Source organism: Eufriesea mexicana, unplaced genomic scaffold (genome assembly GCF_001483705.2).
Source record: "Eufriesea mexicana isolate 0111107269 unplaced genomic scaffold, ASM148370v2 scaffold202, whole genome shotgun sequence".
NCBI lineage: Eukaryota > Metazoa > Arthropoda > Insecta > Hymenoptera > Apidae > Eufriesea > Eufriesea mexicana.
The window spans coordinates 705,715-725,167 of record NW_016908372.1 but is presented as its reverse complement, the minus strand read 5'-3'; the positions used below and the strand labels follow the sequence as shown (position 1 = coordinate 725,167).

General features: G+C 37.2%; 1 protein-coding gene across 1 annotated transcript in view; it reads left to right on the top strand.

Moving 5' to 3' along the window:
* The first annotated feature begins 327 nt into the window (after positions 1-327).
* Positions 328-19,453, top strand: part of Lim3 (Lim3 homeobox protein) — a 69,433-nt gene continuing 50,307 nt past the window's right edge. Inside the window, exons 1-2 of the mRNA XM_017911398.1 lie at positions 328-598; positions 14,488-14,532. Coding sequence (XP_017766887.1) covers positions 328-598; positions 14,488-14,532 — 316 coding nt within the window. The remainder of the gene's footprint in view (positions 599-14,487; positions 14,533-19,453) is intronic.

Sequence of the window (19,453 nt, the reverse complement as noted above, 5' to 3'; positions counted from 1 at the left end):
ATTCGTAATTCCTTGTCTTGGTGTGACCGAAGCTGTTTCACAGACGTCGACCAGCATCTAGCACGACAACACAGTCGGGACACGCGATACATTTCGCGCTGATCGATGCTGAAAGAGAAATAGCCCTGACGGGCTAACTCGTTTCGTCCGAAGCAAGGACATCCGGCGTCGGTCGGTGTTCCCGCGGCAGCCGCTTCCTGGTTTATACTGGAGCTGTACTTGCCGTACGCACCACTGCCGGGGGGTGGCGGAATCCTCCCGGCGGTGAGCAGCGGGCCTGGTTCAGGGGGTTGTCGTCCGGTACTGTTGGGTGGCGTCGATCTGTCGATGTCGGCGGCGGTGCAGCCGGTCGCGACGCTGCCGACGCTACCGAGTAGCGGCCCGCCGCCGCACAATCCTCTCCACCATACACCCGGAGGTCTGGCGTTGCCTCCGTTGGGTTCGGCGCCGGTGATGATGCCGCGGCCACCGACCAGCACCATGCCATCCTTGGGTCCATCGTTGCCGCCTTCGCACCAGGACGCCGCCGATTTGGCCGAGGCTGCGCCCAACCAGGACGTCCTGTTGGCCCTGCTGGCCAGGAACAAGAACTTGGAAGGTAAGGATTCTTTCGACGTTTTTGCCCCACGACCGTGAGATCGCTGGATCCAGCGTTCGTAGATCGAAGGATCGATCGGTCAGGGAGTATTTATGGTCGGGAGGAACGGGGTTGGGTTAAGGTTCGGCGTGGTCGAGGGATGATTTAGGCGGATCGTTTCTTTGGGTGGTACAGAGTAATGGCTGAAAATCGACGTCTCTCGTTCCAGAGACCAGAGATTGCGGCCAGGGTATTTGTTGATGCGAATTGTTGCTCTGTCGCTTGAAAAGATAGGCTGAGTATTTTGTTAAGTACTCCGGATTTTGAAGTAGGTGTAGAGTCGATGCGATTAGACATTTCTCGGTTATCGTTTAGAGATATTATGGTTTATTTATCAATAGTATCGCTGGTTAATAACAAGCAAAATGGAGTATGATTCGGCTTCTTGCTAGCATTTACTAAATCAACCAGTTCGCTTCTTAGGGAGCAAAAGTTTATGCTTGCTTTACGGTGTACCGAAATACCGAAATTCTAATATATTTATATTTTTATCGTCCCGAAGAATTTGCAATTTCTGGTATTCATAAATATTATCCAAATCAGTATTGTTACACGTAAATTCAATTTAAGTATCGCTCCGGGATATCTTGAAATTTCGGATCTGTAGTAAACAAAGGAGAATTTGGTTGATTTTTGCGTCGCCATTCGAGAGTTTTTGGTACGCTCTTTGTATCTGTCACGTGTTATCATTCCTTGAGAATTCCTAGACATTCTCGAAGTTAGGTAACGATTATCGTTCTTTGCTAGGTTGCTTCCAGTTCTCGAACGACAGCCAGAACTCGAAATTAACATAATCGTCGCGATGATTACGTTATCTCTATCCGAAAAGAAATATCTCAAACAGTAAAATAACGAAATACAGTTTGAATACCTTAAAACTTGATAGAAATTCCAACCTAAATGCTCCTCTAACTCGATGAAGTCCTCAATTTTTTCGATATCGAAATATGGCAAACACGATATAGAACTTGATAGAACTACTTTTTATTTTTTCTGGAAGTAAATATATTTTATAATATACAATCAACGTTCGACTCATAAATATATCAGTATCCGCTAACAATTCCCAAAGATTTGTTTCTCGATAATATCGATAGAAGAAATTCGGCAAATCGTTTTCTCGGAGAAATTCAACATTTACGGTAAAATAGAAATTCGTAGGAAATGAAACTCGGCATCCAGTGCTTTAATTTTGGTGAAATCAGATCGCAGACGAAATCGAAAAGAACGTGTCGCAATTACCTCCATAGGTTTATAGAAACATTCATAGATAAGGCGTTCCACCAGTGATAGTTTGGCCGCTATCGCGAGTTCTTGTAATATCGGGTCAGGTTAAAATTTTTGTGCCACATTACGCGAACAGTAGCGAGCTCTCGATAAGAATGGTCGATCCGAATGATCGATAAGATTAATGCCCAGCTCGAGAACGAATGATCGTTACATTTGGGCCACCTTTGTATCGATCTCGATATATCCAGCTTATATTAACAGAAACGTCTAATCTACACTGTAAATTCTGATGCTTTGGAGAGATACGAAAAATTTCGGTCCAACTAGATATACGGTTAACGAGATAGGAGAAAGGAAGAGACATTAAAATAATAGGCACATTTATTGCGTTCGAAAATGGCTTATTAAATTCCTGTGTTATCAGTAGAGAGTGGTATATTATGTATATGGCAAATATGTCACTAATATATAACGTATTATCATTGCAATAAAGATTAAGTCAAATTAAGGTTTATAATTTATTATTGATGTATTTAATTGAACGATTGCCGGCTCGAATTGACGAATTTTTTGAGCCGTTAATATTTGAACGAAAGTGCGTGATTTAATCTTTCATTCAGTGGAATAAATTATGATTGTAGCCGCGTAGAATATAATTCTATAGTAAATATCGTTTATCGGCGTAAGCTGTCAGCGAAAATTTATAGAAAAATGACCAGACGGTTTTTAATCTTGCTTTATTTCTGCCCCTGTATCAGTTTGTTTTATGTAATATCAATTTCATATAAGTATTTATAAGAAGATTTAGGCAAACGTGTTTGTGAATGAAGATAAAATTTATGATCGTAATTATTACTCATTGACTCCTTGAATTTAATTATTACCTAATTATTTAGAAATTTGCTAAATTTTATCTTTGATTATTACCGTGTAAACTCAAGAAAGGAAGTAATTATAGCAATCGTAATATAACAATGAATAGCGTATCGTATAATGTAAGTGTTGTAGAGAATGTTGTTAAAACATATGCGAAAATATGTTTTCACGTATTAACACGATTAATCTCTACAAGCATGTGATTCTATAGGGTGTTGATTCATGATGGAATATTTTCTGTCGTGTTATCGGTGTGTAATCTCTTGAATTTGGAAATATACTATATACTATTAACTACTAAAGAAGTGTCGTTTAGTCTACGAAGAATAGGTCACGTAGTGTATATATTCTTCGTTATGCGAATGTAATTCCTTTGTGAATTATATTATCAGGTCATTCGCTAAATCAAAATTAACTTTAGTTTCATTTGTCTAGATATTATTCGCCCAGAATAGCACATTTCATTTCACAATACTCTTTTACATCTAGCCTGAAAAATGTGTTTAAAGATTGTTAGATACACCCACATAGAAACGTGCAAAAATTGAAGTTGAACTTCAAATTGAAATCTACATCCAAATTTAAATCAAGGGATTAAAAATTGTTTGAAAAATTGACAGCAAAATATTGGAATTTTGAAAATAAGAAAAATGTATTTTACAATAAAGTTTCAATATTAGAAAATAAAGTGAAATAAATTCATATATTAAGAAACAGTATTCTTACGAATCAATACGATTGCTAACACACATTTAGCTGGGTATAACGTTCAAGTAAAATAAAATAAGATAAATAAAAAAAGATAAAACGTACTCTAAAAGTCTGTCGATAAGTTCTGGCACGTAGAATATTTATATGCTTTAAGATTGAAAAAGAAAGTAGAGACATTAATATTTTATGTTTCATTTGTTTTTTCATACCTACGGTGTCTTGACAGAAGATAAATGACCCTGTACATTAATGCATCGAAATGGCGGTAGCCTTTCACGTGTAACAAATTATTCCGCGCGGAGGATTTACAGACTTTGTTATATTTTTTTCCCTTCATACATTTTTATTAGGGCATTAGGAAATGCAAAATATCAATATGAGAATAATATTCCAATTTTTCTTTTATATTTAACACTATTTCTCATCCTATTTTAACTACGATGAATATTTTAATAAATTCTTTAATATTTCAATTTTATTAAACGAATAACTTGCAGTAAATAGTTTATGTAATAGAGAATAGAGTATTTCTGATGCTTATAAATTCAAATTAATCGTAAATTACAATTTGCATATTCCCAATATAATATTTTTAATTGAATATTATATTCAATATTCGTTATAATAATATTTTTTCATTTATTATATTTTTTCTAGAGTATTAAATGTAGCTTCATTTCCTACTGATAATTCAAAAATAGGCTTCTCTTAGTATCATAATTATTCCATGCTATAATCCATCGCAGTTCTGCACATATTTCGCAAAGCAAGTTATCCTCTGTATTATTTATGCAGTCGATTTCAGTGCGTGGAACAAGACCGAAGATTTCTTCAATTATGAATGTAGCTATTCAGATATTCCTTCGTTTCATCACTACGTCCACGAATATCTGTATCCGATTTTTAAATAGTTTTTGCTGATCAATTAGATAATTACACAGAAACGTATCACGTGTTCTAAAAATGTGATTTCAAACATCTCTAGATTCCTATATATTTCTTTAACTCTCTTATAAAGGTGATTTTACTTTCATTGAATTATATGCAAATAATTATATATAAATAACGATGTTCAATTAATCGTTTCTTTTATTTTTACCATTTAAAGCTCAATATAGAAGTCGTATTTCAAGCGATCTACGTATTTAGAATGACTTATCCTCGATTAGTTATAAGCACGAATATTCCGAGAAGATCTATTCTAAATCCCTTCATAGAAATATACCTAAACCGGAATTTGTCTTGCATTAATAACGTTAAATGCACATCAGCCATCAGATTGAGCTCCGAATAATCTCAAATATTTAACAAATATTTAACAGGTCTCATAAAATTTACAATTTTTTCCACAGTCCTTACCACCAATTTACCTAAATCTTCCAGTCCTAAAATACACCATACCTATTCCAATTTAAATCGCAATAAATCCCAATCTTACTCTCCCGTTAAATTTCAATCTTCGCGAAGAATTAGAGAAATAATTTGAGAAAGAATAGCAGAAAATACCAATTTCCACCAGTTACTGGTGAGATGGATTTTGATTATTCCACTATGCACTGGAGAAATTAGGGAAAATTGAAAAAATTTTATTTTTCGACAAACGATGACCAACAGGAGGTTGAGAGCAGGGGTTGTACAGTGGAGTCTCTCGAACGTTTCTTGATAACAAAGGATAGGTGTTGGAATAGTTGGCGGGTCCGCGTAAAGGTTTTGTTAAAAGGGCGCGGTGAGGGTGGTGGATATTTTAATAAGGTAAGTGCTGCAAGGCCGGTTGCTATGCCATTGGGGCGGTTTAATCATGTAATGTGTTCGGAGGCTCGGCCACCCTACAATCAATACGGTATTGCTTCGGGCACGATAGCGAATGTGCTTAAATCTAAACCTAAATCTAAACTTAGGCCCAAACAGCGGAACCCAAACTGCACGCCAGTTAGCCTTCTCTATGTTATACCAGTCGATTAAACGCTTCCACCCAGTAACAACTAGCTATTATATTCTTCTCAACGCGTTTCACGAGTCTCGCGATACTGACAGGTGCATCACTGCCGACATTTTTGTGAAACGTTGATGCGTCTAACGAAGTCGATCGTTCTCATAGATTTATCACGCTTCGTTCGTTCGCGTCGATTCGTCTCCATTCCTTAAATTTGCAATTCGTGGTATGGCGAAGCAGATGAACGCTTGTAAGACTTCCAAGCGCGAGGTGTGCTGGAAAATATATAGAAGCGTAGAGCAGCATGAGAGAGTCTTGTATTAGTAACTAGTCTACATAAATGTCTGTAGATATAGAAGCTTTACTACTCGTAGATAATTGGATTATGTGAGTCGATTATCGCAATCCTTAGATCTGATTTTAATTGATTTCTACTACAAAATCGACAGTGTTTGTTCCAAGATAAGATAATTTGCAATCAGAAGCGGAGTTAAGGAAAGCTCTGGTAGATTCGTGGGAAAATGTTCTAATAAGACGGGGATCGTTCGTAGAAATCGAAAATATGATAACCAATTGCAACGAATAAACACATTCCAATTACTAGGCACGCAATTACATACGTAAGATTCATACAGAAAAACACATCGATAATACAGAAATTCATCTCGTGATTTCTATCCACGCGTCTACCAACCGATTCATTCATCCCAAACATTGGAAACAAAATTCTTCTTGGCACATCTAAACACGAGTATATCTATTCTCATACTTTGACACGTCCGACGATTTAGTCCGGTGACCCAAAGCTTACCTCGCTGTAGCGAAAACATCTGCTGGAAATTTCTCGATGACGACACCTTAACCATAACAACGAGAGCAATGCGACGTCTTGACGACAAGACGTAAACAAAAGGAGACACGCGGTAGGGAACACGCGGCTTCAGCCGGGCAAAGTTGCGGCCAGGAAGCCAAGGACAGAGTCGCGCTTTGACAAGGAGTAGAAAGCTCCAATGAGGTTGTCAAGCATCCCTCGGGTAAATGGTAACCATAGGAAACGGTGGCTCATGGCGAATGGCAGTCGGAGACGGGGGTGGAAAGAAAATGGCGGCTGGTTAGAGGGCGCGTAGTACTCGCAGGGGTGGAAGAGTCGGCGGGAAAATGAGGATGAAGATTCGTATCTTTGTTGAGAAGGACGACGGATCGGCTTTGCCGCATTCAAAGAGCCGTGCCTTAAGATTTCTGTCGAGCTGACGCGCGTGTGCACGCGCTCAGACGTCTTTTTCGTTTAGAGGTAGCCAAAGCAGATGATTGGGAGACTTGATCGTATTACGGGGATAGAGCAAGCTTTCCTACTAAAGGCCTGCTGAATCCTCGCGTCGTTTTATGGGATTCAAAGTGGTTTTGCCTTGCTCCCATTTTTTCTTTTTTTTATTTCTGCGTTGATCGTCGAGGAGTTGGCGCCTCTGCGTTGCGTTGTTGTAAAAGGTCGTGGATGGATTTATGGGTAATATGGATGATCGGTTGGACAATGGTTTCGGTACGGTTGACAGATAAATTCAATTTCGACTGCCGGCGTTTTGTCAAAGGGTTTGGGTTTTCCTTTCATCACTTTTGGAAATTTTGCAATCTTTGCGTACGAAACTTCGATTTCCAGTTATATGACGGTAGTGTTTGTTCAGCGGGGTTGCAGCCGTTATTGTTTAACAAACAACGGAAAGGCTGAATGGGGCAAACTTTGGGAAAGGTTGATATTGGAAAATAAAAAAGAAATGAACGATAATTAGGAGTATGTAGAACGTAGAATCATAATTTGAATTGGAATTGGAATCATAATAACGCCTCAGAAATGAAAGTCTATGAATATAAATTGTAATATACATAACACAGGAATCCAATAAAATCATTACTCAGCTTCATAAAATTTACAATTGATTTTCACCGATTACTATCACCATCGTTAATTTCTAAAAATTAAGAAATAGAAACTTTCGAATCTTTGTCTTCAATTTTTTAATGGGATATACCAGTACTGCAGTATACAAAATTCAAAAACCCCATAGAATTATACAGAGTGGATCATCGAATATAATCACTCCGATTACCATTGTTGTTAATATATTAATATTTTCTCTATTTAGTAATACAATTAATTCAAAATAATCTAATGCTAATTTAGAGTTTCACGACTTACGACTTTTTACTTGCTTTTGTCGCAAGATAATTGGAAATGCTTGAAAAAATCACGTTAAACAGCCCATCCTGTATTCGATTTGGTAAAAATTTATTCCAACCAAAGCACCGAACACTGGAAATCCGGAGTATGAAAAGAAAGTATCTGAACGAGACGTGCATACCAAAGGTAGAGAAACAGGTCGAAGCAACAAAGTCACAAGCAGCGCAGAAGAAATGCTTAAGAACGGAGAATTGATTCCTCCATGGCGAAGGGGTGGAAACGTTAATGGTGGCTTCACCACGCATCGATTAGAAGCGGCGGGAGCGGACAGTAAATTTTCCGACGTAATAAAAAGTTGGCCGGTCCTTTTTCTTTTCGTATAAAAGGAGCAGGAGCGTTTTCCCACCTACATTTCTCTGCCGGCGAAATGCTCGCGGGCCGGCGAGAAGGGAATTGCTTTCCAAGTCGAAAGTTTTCTGCGGTGGCGGTGGTTTTTCCTATTTTTTTATGGCATCGCCGCATCTCCTCCGCCAGCCACGGCCGGAAGCCCATGGAAAACGAACCCCCAGCGGCGACTGTTCCGGCGTTTCCTTCCTTCTCTTCGTTTTCTCACCACGACTTCGCCCCCGAGTGACCACTCCGCGTGATACATCGGCCTGGTAACGTCGTTAAACACCGGTTATCGACTCGCTATAACCAGTTTCTGTCTTTATGAGGAAAAATTATTGCACTCCCGCGTACCCATGGCTGCTCCAATGCGTCATTCTTACGAACCGCTTCGATTGGCTTCGTTCTATTGTTTCGGCATTATGCTTTAGGAACACGGTTCCCTGCTTTTCCGAATTCTTTGTGGGGAAGAATAATTTCTGGGTATATGTTTTAGCGTGTATACGAAGGTATGTTGGATAGGAGAGTTGGTTTATCGTTGCATTTTCGTTTAGATTTACCGAGAACTTGGTTAGGAATTATCATCGTTAATGTTACAAATTTGTTAGTTTTATTATTTATCGGGGTTGACTGATTTAACTGATTTACTTTACAAACGATGCAAACATAGATGACACATTTGTGTGAGTGTTAGTTTTACGTATGAATGCGAATGAGGTTGAATAAGTGAAACTCAATTGCGATGATATAAATATAATATCTGCGAGTGCAGTCTAGTATGAGTGATGTTTCAAAAAATATTTAGAACAATGTGCCAGAATTACGTGAGAATCGTCAAAGAGGAAACATGAGTAACGGTTAACCCTATGGACTCGATGATTTCTTCGTTGTGAAGATGCAATTCGAAGCTCTTCTTAGATTTTTATAAACTCACTGATACCCTTTACGATAAAATAAAAAAAAAGGAAATCGTGAATTTGCGTGTGCAACGAACGAATAGAATAATTTTATTTCGATGTTCTTAATATAATTATCATCATTCGTTATCTAAGTTATAGCATTAAAACAAACGGTGACTGAGAATCACCTCTCGAGTGCAAAGGGTTAATAAGAGTGAGAGAAAGAGAGAAGAATTTTCTAGAAAGTGTCAATCATTTTTTAAATATTTTTCAATTATTTACATATTTTTATCTAAATATACTAATGTGTTAACTGTTAAAAAATGTAGAAGATATCGGTGTCCATTTCTATCCACAATCTGTTGTACTCACGTTGAATTTAGTAATTTATGAAATATATTTGTATAGGTTTATACGTGTTCAATCCATAGATCAAAGATCCATAAGCTCGACACGTGAATTCCTGAATCTACGAGACTCGGAAATTCGCGAAACGGGTATCCTCGCATTTGCAAGATTCGCGCGTATGCATATAGGTCCTGGATGGTCGAGCCTAATTGTAAATTCAAGGCATAAATCCGCGAGGTCTGCGTGCATCGCGAATAAACGTAGACGCGGGTGTTACGGCGTCGTAACTCGGCGGCGAATACGAGGGTAGCGTAAAAAGTTGGGAAAGTCGCGAGAGGTGGTTTTGCACCGTGAGCTGATCCTGTCGCGGAAATTAACGCGACGATAAAACGCGGCGAGGACACGGAAAGCAAATGGCGTGTAAAGTGGCGTCTGGGAAAGGACCCTGTGTCCTTTGGCCACGCGTCGAGCGTCGAGGCATCGGGTTACGCGTCTCACCCCGTGGCCATTACGTCGTTGCACGCCTTTTTCCCTTTCGTCACCGATCCAAGCTCACCCATTTCCGCCCTGACGTTTCGAATTTGAAGTTTGATCGATAGTTCCTTTTTTTCCCTTTCGATCACTTCTTTCTTCGTTTTTCTGCCTTCTCCTTTTTTCAGCCTTGGCTATACTCGTGGGACCGTGACAGCAGATCTCGATTCATCCAGTTATCGTGTTCATGCTGTGTTTATGGTCGCCTCGATACATTGTTTTGGCGTTTACGCATGCACATGTTTCATGACAAAATGCTAGAGAGTCCTTTGGTGTTCCTTTTCAGAGTATTTGGGTGAAAAGGAACTTTAAAAAGGAGATTCGTATTATAGAATGGCGACGAAAATATTGCGGAGAAATCGTTATCTTCGGTACGTTTCTGTAAATATATAGGAAAAGTTGATGTTTTTCGTTTATCTGTCGATTAAAAGTAGCGTAATACGCAATTTCAGCGAGCAAATTCGAAATCGACAGCCGGAAATGTGATAACTATCGCGTTCTGCTATCACTCCATCGATGTTTCTCGCGCAAATAAGTGAAATTTGTGGGAAAAAATGTGGAAAATGCGTTAATCTCCGATATTTTACGAATTCATACCAATTTCTATGCTTTTCCGATTATGTTACCGATTATGTCGCATTCTCGAGGCTCGTATCTTATTACAGATTCGGTATAATTTCCAATGTTCTCAGTCAACGTGCGTTGTTTCATTGATTAAAAGTCCGAATACCCTGTACGTTACTGTGATCAAACAGAAAATATCTATCTGTGAGTACTTGAAAACAATTCTCAAGTAGATATATTATACTGATTTATTTTTAGAATAAATTAGATCGCTTCTTCGTTTTATTAATCTCAATTGCAAATCTTGTATCAAACGCGTTACACCGAATCCATTTTCCGTTTCATCGTGCGATATCAGACACGACTGTTAGGCCACGATGGATTTTAAAACTGTCGGTATGTTATTGACTATTTATATAAGCGGCTGTGCCAGATCTACGCAAAAGTCATGGTAGACGCATGCATGTTTTAGCTCGTGAAACTTCTTCCACTGATAACACGCCGCGACAACGGTCGACCTTTTTTAGAAGCGTCCACGCGAGTTAGCACATTTACTAACATTCAGATAACACTATTATACCATAGCGCGTCATTGATTCGTCTGTCTGAAGAGGACTTTTCCGTGATAAGATTAAGAATTTTGTTCGTCATTGCTACAAACGCCGAACTTCCATGTTGCGCGTAAGTATGGAAGAACGTGGACAAGGATTTCCTGCCCTAAAGAATCACTTCCATCGAAAAGTCGTTCGATCTCGCCTCGCGATACGTTTTGCGACTGAGGAATGCGAATATATCTCGTCACGTGTTTTATTATACAATAAAAGAATCGTTGGTTTGATCGATCGTCCGTTCTCGAAATTGTTTATTGAAACAAACGCGTCAAACCGCGAGAGAAAATGTCAAATCATGGATTAACGTCATAATGCTGTTTATCGCGATATGTGGCTGATGGTATAGATAAAATTAAGAAACAGATAAGTAGACAAGATTTAAAACAGTTTAACGGGATTAAAATTAGCATTAGCTATATGATATATTTTGGATTATATAATAATGTAAATCGAAGTGGATTTTTCAGTATGCCCAAATTGCGAATCTTATCGTGCGTTTGCTGTTTTGCTTTTAAATTTTTGAGTTATTTTTTCACTGGATAAGAAGTTTTAACGAAGAAAGTTTATTTTAAATCGATAAAATTTATTCCTCGTTGCAAAAGATCGGTTGTTTGTCAACAGTATACTATTGTACGAGGAAGAAATTATTTCCAAGTATTTCTTATAATTTTCATTCCAGAAAATAGTATTAAAAATTCTATACATGAAGTATGGCGGCAGTATAAATATTTAACTTCCATACTCAATGAAATCTGAAGCCACAAATCATTCTACTATCAGTGACATCCATATGTAGCTTCCATATTAATAAAATCTCAATTTATATTGCAAAAGATATTATTATTTACAAGAGATATGTAGTATTCGAATGTTCTAGTACTGAAAGTTATATCACCCAGACACCATTTTTATACTTTACTGACAATAAGAAAAAAATTAATAGAGATATAGATCCTACATTCTTCCTACAATTTAATATTCTTTTTATTACCACATATAAGATATAACACGTTGTACCTATTTTATTACAGTATAAAATTGTCATTGTATACTATACCAAAGCACTATGATTTAAAGAACTCTTCAATTCTCAATCTTTATGCCATCAATTTTCGTTAAATATAAAATAACAATAATAATAAAATATAAATATACTTTCCTAAAATTCCCTCTCACTCTCCTCTTTTCATTTTTTAAATTACCATATTTTGATTTACAATCTATCTAGATGACCAGTGTAAAGAAACACTAATTAAATTTCATATTTATAATTTTATTCTGCACATATATATACTCCAATCCCAAAACTTAGTTGTCTCGGAATTAATTTTCAACCTGACAATGTCAATTAATTGTGGTACCATGAAGGTATCAACAAATTGCACGCTTATTTACTCCTACATACCAATTGGTACGCACACCTTCGACCACTCGGCCCGCTATTCGTTGCAACTCTTGAAATTTCGGCTAAAGGATAGCGTCAGAATCGGTAACAAAACGTTCGAAGCGATTCGATCAGTCGAAGCAAACATCGGGAGCAACAGCAAAATACCGTGTAATCCGAAACGTTACACCGAAAGCTCGAGGGGTTGCCGTTTCGTGTGGTCCGTGCACGTGGGAACGCATGACTCGGGGTTGTTTTCCTCGTAGGCGGTACTCGTGGATCCTTTCTGGTTTTGCGGTTCGGTTTTTCCACGGGGTACGAACACCAGGGCCCGTTTTTCCGCCGCCACGTGACAACGCGATGAAGTTTCGCCGACCATAATCACGCACCCCCTCGTCGGCACGCGTACCCCATTGTTGCTCGAGTTTACGCGATCGGAGATTAAGTGGCTCTTGATGGGAACTAAATACCGTTTAAACCGCGCGCCCCGGATGTTTTCGTCTATTTCGGCTTGCATAAGTATGATAATGCCAGGTTTCAACCGAGACCAGTGAGCTCGAACGATTGAGCAATCTTTGATGTACGTGATATTTGTTATTAATTCGGTCTAAGTTTAAAAGATCATTTTAAAATCTTTCATTAGAAGCTTCGTATTCGGTGTTGTCGCTTTCGCTGTCTAAATAATTTTTCTTATAATTCGTATATGTATGTCTAATTGTATGATTCAGTATTTATCTGTTTGCTCATTTTGCTTTTATTTATCATGGTAGGTTTGTTAAGTGTGGACTGTGGTCATAATTTTGGCACTATTTCTAACCCTGCGATTAAAAATTTTGTATCTAACGCTTTTGTCACTTCATTTCACGACTTTTTTCATAATACATGTCTAATTGTTTAATATTTATCTGTTCTTTTATTCCGTTTCTTCCAAGATTCGTGTAGTTATCGCCTAATCACGCGAGTGACCAATATGTGTTGAGTGTTAAGCGTGGAGTATGTCAGTAGTTGAAATGTTACAATTTAGGACAAATTTTATTTTAAGAATGTTATCGTGTGTCTTTAGAGGTATAAAACGTTCGATGTAATACTATTAATAGAACATACTTAATTAGTGAGTTTGAAATTTAACTTTCTTTATGTACCTATACTAAAAAGTGTTCCTTTAAATTTGATTTCTTAGTTTAATATTCGTATACAGTTAATATATATTAGTGACCATGTACGTATATACTGTACAATATATTTTGTTTAATGTACCAATAAACGCAGTTATTTTACACATTAATATATAATTATTGCAATTTAATTACAATTTCCTGGGCGATACTAAGAAGAATTTCGTTGTAAGTCAATAAAATGGAGAGAAATGATTATTCGGGTATTTTGAAAACAAATATGAGAGGTAAACGGTAAATCGAATATCGATAATTATTAATTACTATTTTGTAACATACTAGACTTCAGTTCTCAATTTTGTTTCCTGTCAAATGGAAATTAATTGCAAAGCAGAATAGGGATTGCTGACGTTCCTATATCGAAATCAATTTTTCATGTTCCATTTCTAGAATTTCTGAGGATTTTAATTCGCGATATATTACAAACTAAAGGAATTACGATTCCTGTTGAAAAAATTAATTTCATTAATTGCTTTCCAATTATTTATAATGGACACAGACGTAATCGCCATACTAACGTTGGTCATAAATAATCCGAATGCACGAACAACTAGATTAAAAGTGGATGATAAATCAGGATGTTATGCAGGTGGGTAGTAGATGAACGAAAATATACTAGTTCGTAGGTAAATTATTTATGATCGCACCGCGAGCAAAGTGTCGTCGAGTTGAAACACGGCTGACACAATGTCCTATAAAAACGTTATGGTGCCCGCCAGGATACGGTGGCGCATTGTCTCAGCGTTTCTGAAATCTTGCGATAAAACCGCAAACGAGACAATAAAGAAACTCCGTTCATCCGAATGTCAACTGCAGTTTATTTATTTGTGCCACTACTAGTGGAAATATTTTCACAGCCATTTTCATTCGTTTCTTCAACACTTGATAATTTTCTTCCCCTATTATTTCTTTCCTTTTTTCTTATTCATTTATATTCGCAAAGATTATAAAGATCACGTTACGTTTAAGTTCGGTCTATGATTTTCTTTAATGAACTTAATTAGTTTATTCTTTTCCTTTTGTTTTAGAACGGAAGATCGAAACACCAAGCTGTTTTCCGATCAAGGAAGAACGTGAGTCTCTTTTAATTTGATATTTCATTTGACCTTTATGTCTGTTTATTTCTGTCCTTTTTTCTGTTTCTTCTAATTTTTTACTCATTTACTTTCTTACGATCGTCGTTTGTTCTTGTACAAATTCATGCATTGCAGTAATCATTTAAGCAATTTATATTTTACTATACAGGTTGTCCCTTGTATTATAAATTAAGCCACACGAAGAAGTTAAACTATCGTAAATTCGTATATAAATTTCACACCTGGCATCGAGTTCATCTATTTTAATTAGATACGATACTCCTACGCTAGCTATGCCAAAAAATTCTCCCCTAAATGAAAACAAGAAACACCAAAAACAACGGCAAAATTAAAATTCAAGCTCACAGTTTAAGAAATATGCATTTGACGACTAACCAAATCTAGTAAAAGTCACGAAATATTTATTAATCCATTTAATACCAATTTACACGTATAGTACATAACTACCCTATTTATTTCTTTATTTCTTTATCTACGAAGAATTTCCGAATTTGTAAAAAAACCTTTGATCATCGGTATCGGTATCTAAAGCAGACTATCTCTCAAGCACTGACCCTTACTTTTTCAAGTGGTTGTCAAGGTTCACTCGTACCGAGGGGTACAAAGCAGAAACATTAAGTACAAGGCCATCGACTCTGCCCCATATGTCGCGGAGGATGTAGTGTCAGACACGGCAGTTGGTCACACTCATTGTACAATGGTATTGTTACGTGCGATTAGGAGTTGCATTTCGAGTTGTTTATCATCGAGACGGGCTATCATCCATAGTTTCAAAGTTGAGTGGCATAGTTGTCGAAAATGCGGGCGCCTCTAGTTGGCCCCCTACTTGCGGCCCCCTACTTGCGGCCCCATAAACGTTTCTAGGAACATCAAAGATAGTTTATTCGACGGTTCATCATGCCGGTGAATTCTTGAAAACGAGATCTTTATCTGTCAGCTTAACTCGTGGTGGAAGTAAATATTCTATTCGCAACTGACGCGTTCGTGAACGTGTGTTGTGTGAGAAAATGTTGGAATTTATGCAAGTTGGTTATCTAACACCAGAAACTTCTATATCGAACTTTTCGCTATTAACACTAAACCTACCATGACTCGTCAAATGGCCAGGGAAGAATTGGAAAATTGCTTATACCTGTATGAAAAGATAAATCGCAAAGACAAGTGATCAAAGTGACAACGTTGAATGCGAAATTTTTAATGAAAAATTAAAAATTAAATATTTAATCTACCATTCCACCAAATTTAATAATGAGTCCACCATTTGGACTCTTTAGCGTTTTCTTCATGGGCCCTTTAATGTTTTTTAGTATCAATACAACATTAGTTGCTAAATATTTCTTTCTCTTAATCACTGCAAGTGAATTTAGTGATTGGGAGGAATATATAAAAGATATATTTTATAAAGTGTTTAATTAAAGAAGCGAAGGACATGAATTTATAATCGAACTCGACACGTTCTAAAATTGAATGAAACTGATCGTTATCAATTTATTCATTAACTTCCCTGTTCTACGAATCGACGTCGAGCTATACTTATACCACAACTTCCATAACCACGTTTACTTTAATGCAAGAAAATAGCAATATGGATCCAACAGTGATATTAATACAATTACATCTCTAAATATTTGCCAGCTGGACTAAAATACACCGAGCAGTGGAACGTACTAAATAAATCTTCGTTACAACTTTCTACTATAATTACACCTTGAATAAACCACTAACCAATTTAACACACCCCACTATTATCTCTATGAACTTAAAAATCCAGCTAACGAGAAAAGTCATTTAAATCCACTTAAAAGGGCATGAGATAACAATATCTGGTAACTAGCCTGAGATTTGCATATTCACACGAAACCACAACACCCGTTACAATTAGCACCCCCGATTTTAACGGTTAAATGGAACAAAAGTCATTTGCGTGGAGTCGGGCAACAAAGCTCGGGAACAATGACACGTAAGCAGTAACAACGGGAAAAGGGTAACACCTACGAACGGGAATGTGATCTTAGGCTGCAAAAAGAAGACGCGTGTTACACACGGGTGCACATTCATTGGCGCACATGGTGCCAGAAGCGACGGGGCACCAGTTGTCCCGGCACGCTCCTGGCACGTGCGACTCACGTGGCGGCTGGGATGAGTGGATTGTTCATTCCAACGTTTTGTGAGCCACTTCTGTACCAACCTGAGAGAAGGTTGGTCTTGTTGCAACACACTCACCGACACGATAATGAAAAATAATTGAAAAAACAAGAAACATGATTTGGTCACCTCGGGGCATAGGGATTCGATGAATCACCCGGACGTTTGAATTTGGCGGGAATTTGGTCGAGAAATTGCTCTTTACTTTAGTACAGTCAGCAGTTTAAATCAAACTTGTTGATGTAATTTAGTCGAAATTATTTAATGTTTAATTTTTAATTGGTACCTTTAATTGGTGACTATAATTTCATTTGGGTTATTTAATTTCGAGATTTCTTTTCTATGGGGCTCGTATTTTATATTTTTCACCAAGAAGACCTGTTGGAGGTTAATAAAGTAATCGTTAATCGATTTAATTACTGTCAATAGGACGATTGATAGATAGTCATAATTTGATCTTATATTTATCTATAAAAATTAACTAACAAATTAGTGACGTTTTAAAAATTATGGGGCAGATTGTGCTCGTTTAATTACAAATTAATATATCAGACAGCTGTAACCCCTTCGCCTACAATATCGTATAAGACTCTTGGTAATGAAATCGGGCCAAACACGAGCATCACGGGCGGGAACCGTGGTGTAGATAGAACTGCACGTAAACAATACCGATCAGGCTCATGGTTCATTTTCGCCGATGTTTTCCTGTCTCAGTTACGTGTTATTCTTCGTCGCGTTCGCACGAAGGTGCTCGACGTGTCCGACATTGCTGTTGACTATGGAACGTACCATCGGAACCTAAATGGTAAGCCAAGGGGTTAACCTGTGAAACAAATATTAACGAATAATTGACGAATAATTAATTTCGATAATCTTCTATTTATTTATGAAAATTGATAAATTATTCTCTCATTCTCAAGGTATTTCTAACTAACATCCTAAATAAAGAATTAATATAGTATAAAATTACAAATTACAAAATAAAAACTCCATTAATCGACTTCAAAATCAATAGAAAATTAATGAAATATTTAGAATTAATGATACTTTATTCACTCGTCAAATCTAACAAATTAATATTTACATGCACGTTTATTCTTCCATTTTTCACGTAGCTCTATCTGTAAAGCTACATATTTCTGTGTAAAAATCGGTAACAAAGATTATGCACAGACACCTAGTTCCAATATTATCTGTTACAAAGTTTCGAAGCATAGAAGCAAATTTTTCATTAATAATTTTGCTAATTACGATTCACGATCTCCCGTTTAGTTTATCGAAGATAAGAAATTATTTTTCTACTCCGAAACTTAGTTCCTAGGCACTACACATTTCCCTAGGTCTTTAGTGGTATAAAAATTACGGGACAGAACAGTGGCGTAGCGACGTTTACGCACTGAATCGATAATGCCCACCGGTGTCCACAACTCCATTAAGATAATTGTGCGGTCGTTTTGTTTCTCCTTCCATTTGTTCATCTATCCGTCTGACTATCTGTCTCGTGTGCACGAACAGGCGGGAACACGAAGCTGAAAGGAGGAGACCAACAAGGCCAGTCCTACGAGCAAGTCCTCGGACTCGAAACTCGCTGGAGGACGAGGGAGGCCAGTTTGTATTACGCCGCTGTCTGACCAGAATGGTTTCATTATACTGTCCCGGCAGCGGAAGAATCTTCAACGGAACTTGTTTCTTGTTTTCTCAGACGTCTTCTTCTATGTTTGAATATCCGTCTGGAAGTAATTTCAAAGCGTGATTTTTTTATACTGTTTCGTAATTCATAGTTCGTTTCATGTTCAAGAAGAAAATGGCTTTTTAATTTGCCTTCTCGCTTGGTTCCCGAATCTCCGGGTTTCCACATGAATACGAAGGGTAAATGCTTTAATAAGTTTTCAAAGGTCGGACATCTTTAAATTAGCGGCTACCCGAGAAGAAGTAATAGCAGATAAATACTTTATTACGGTAACGAATAAAATAAGAATTGTAATTTTACTTCGTTATTTCCTCTAATGAGAGTTTATTTAAAAGACTACTATTTTCTATTGCATCGAATTACTATTTAGCAGATACGTACTGCAAACGATATTAAGGAGACAATATTATTATTTTCGAATCTTCAACTGAAGAAAAAGCTTGTTACAGAATTGTGATCAGGATATAACGCAAACCGATAAATTATTAATCAGTTGCCCAATATAAATCAAAGTGAAAAGGTAGATGATAAAATTCCGAATTCCCCTTTAAACAAATTATTGAATTTTTCTCTGGTAAGTTAATTCGATGAATCTAATCGCACTAGATAACAATATACACGATAAAATCCTCGAAATCAACATTTATTGAACTACAAGTGTATCTAATTGTACAGTAATTATTATAATTATTATGTACTCACAAATGACCCACAGAAGTGCACAGTGGCTTCAAATAAATAAAAAAGTTCACAAGAATATAAAATCAATTCGATAACATCATGCATTTTCTCGCTATTATAACAGTCCCGTAGCTTCCACGAGGAGGCCCTGAAAAATTCACTCGGCCCTTATACACTGTGCGTTATTTAAACGCCTGTTCGATAAAGCTCGACGAGAACAGAACGTCGAACAATCGCCTTTTGCGTGACACGTCAATAAGTCAGTTTGAAAACACTGTCGAAACGATGCTGGCGAGCATGAATAGACAACGAATGGCCAACACTGTCTGTCGCGAAACAGAGAAATTAAAGGACGTTGTAGCAAAACAGCGGGAAAAGCTT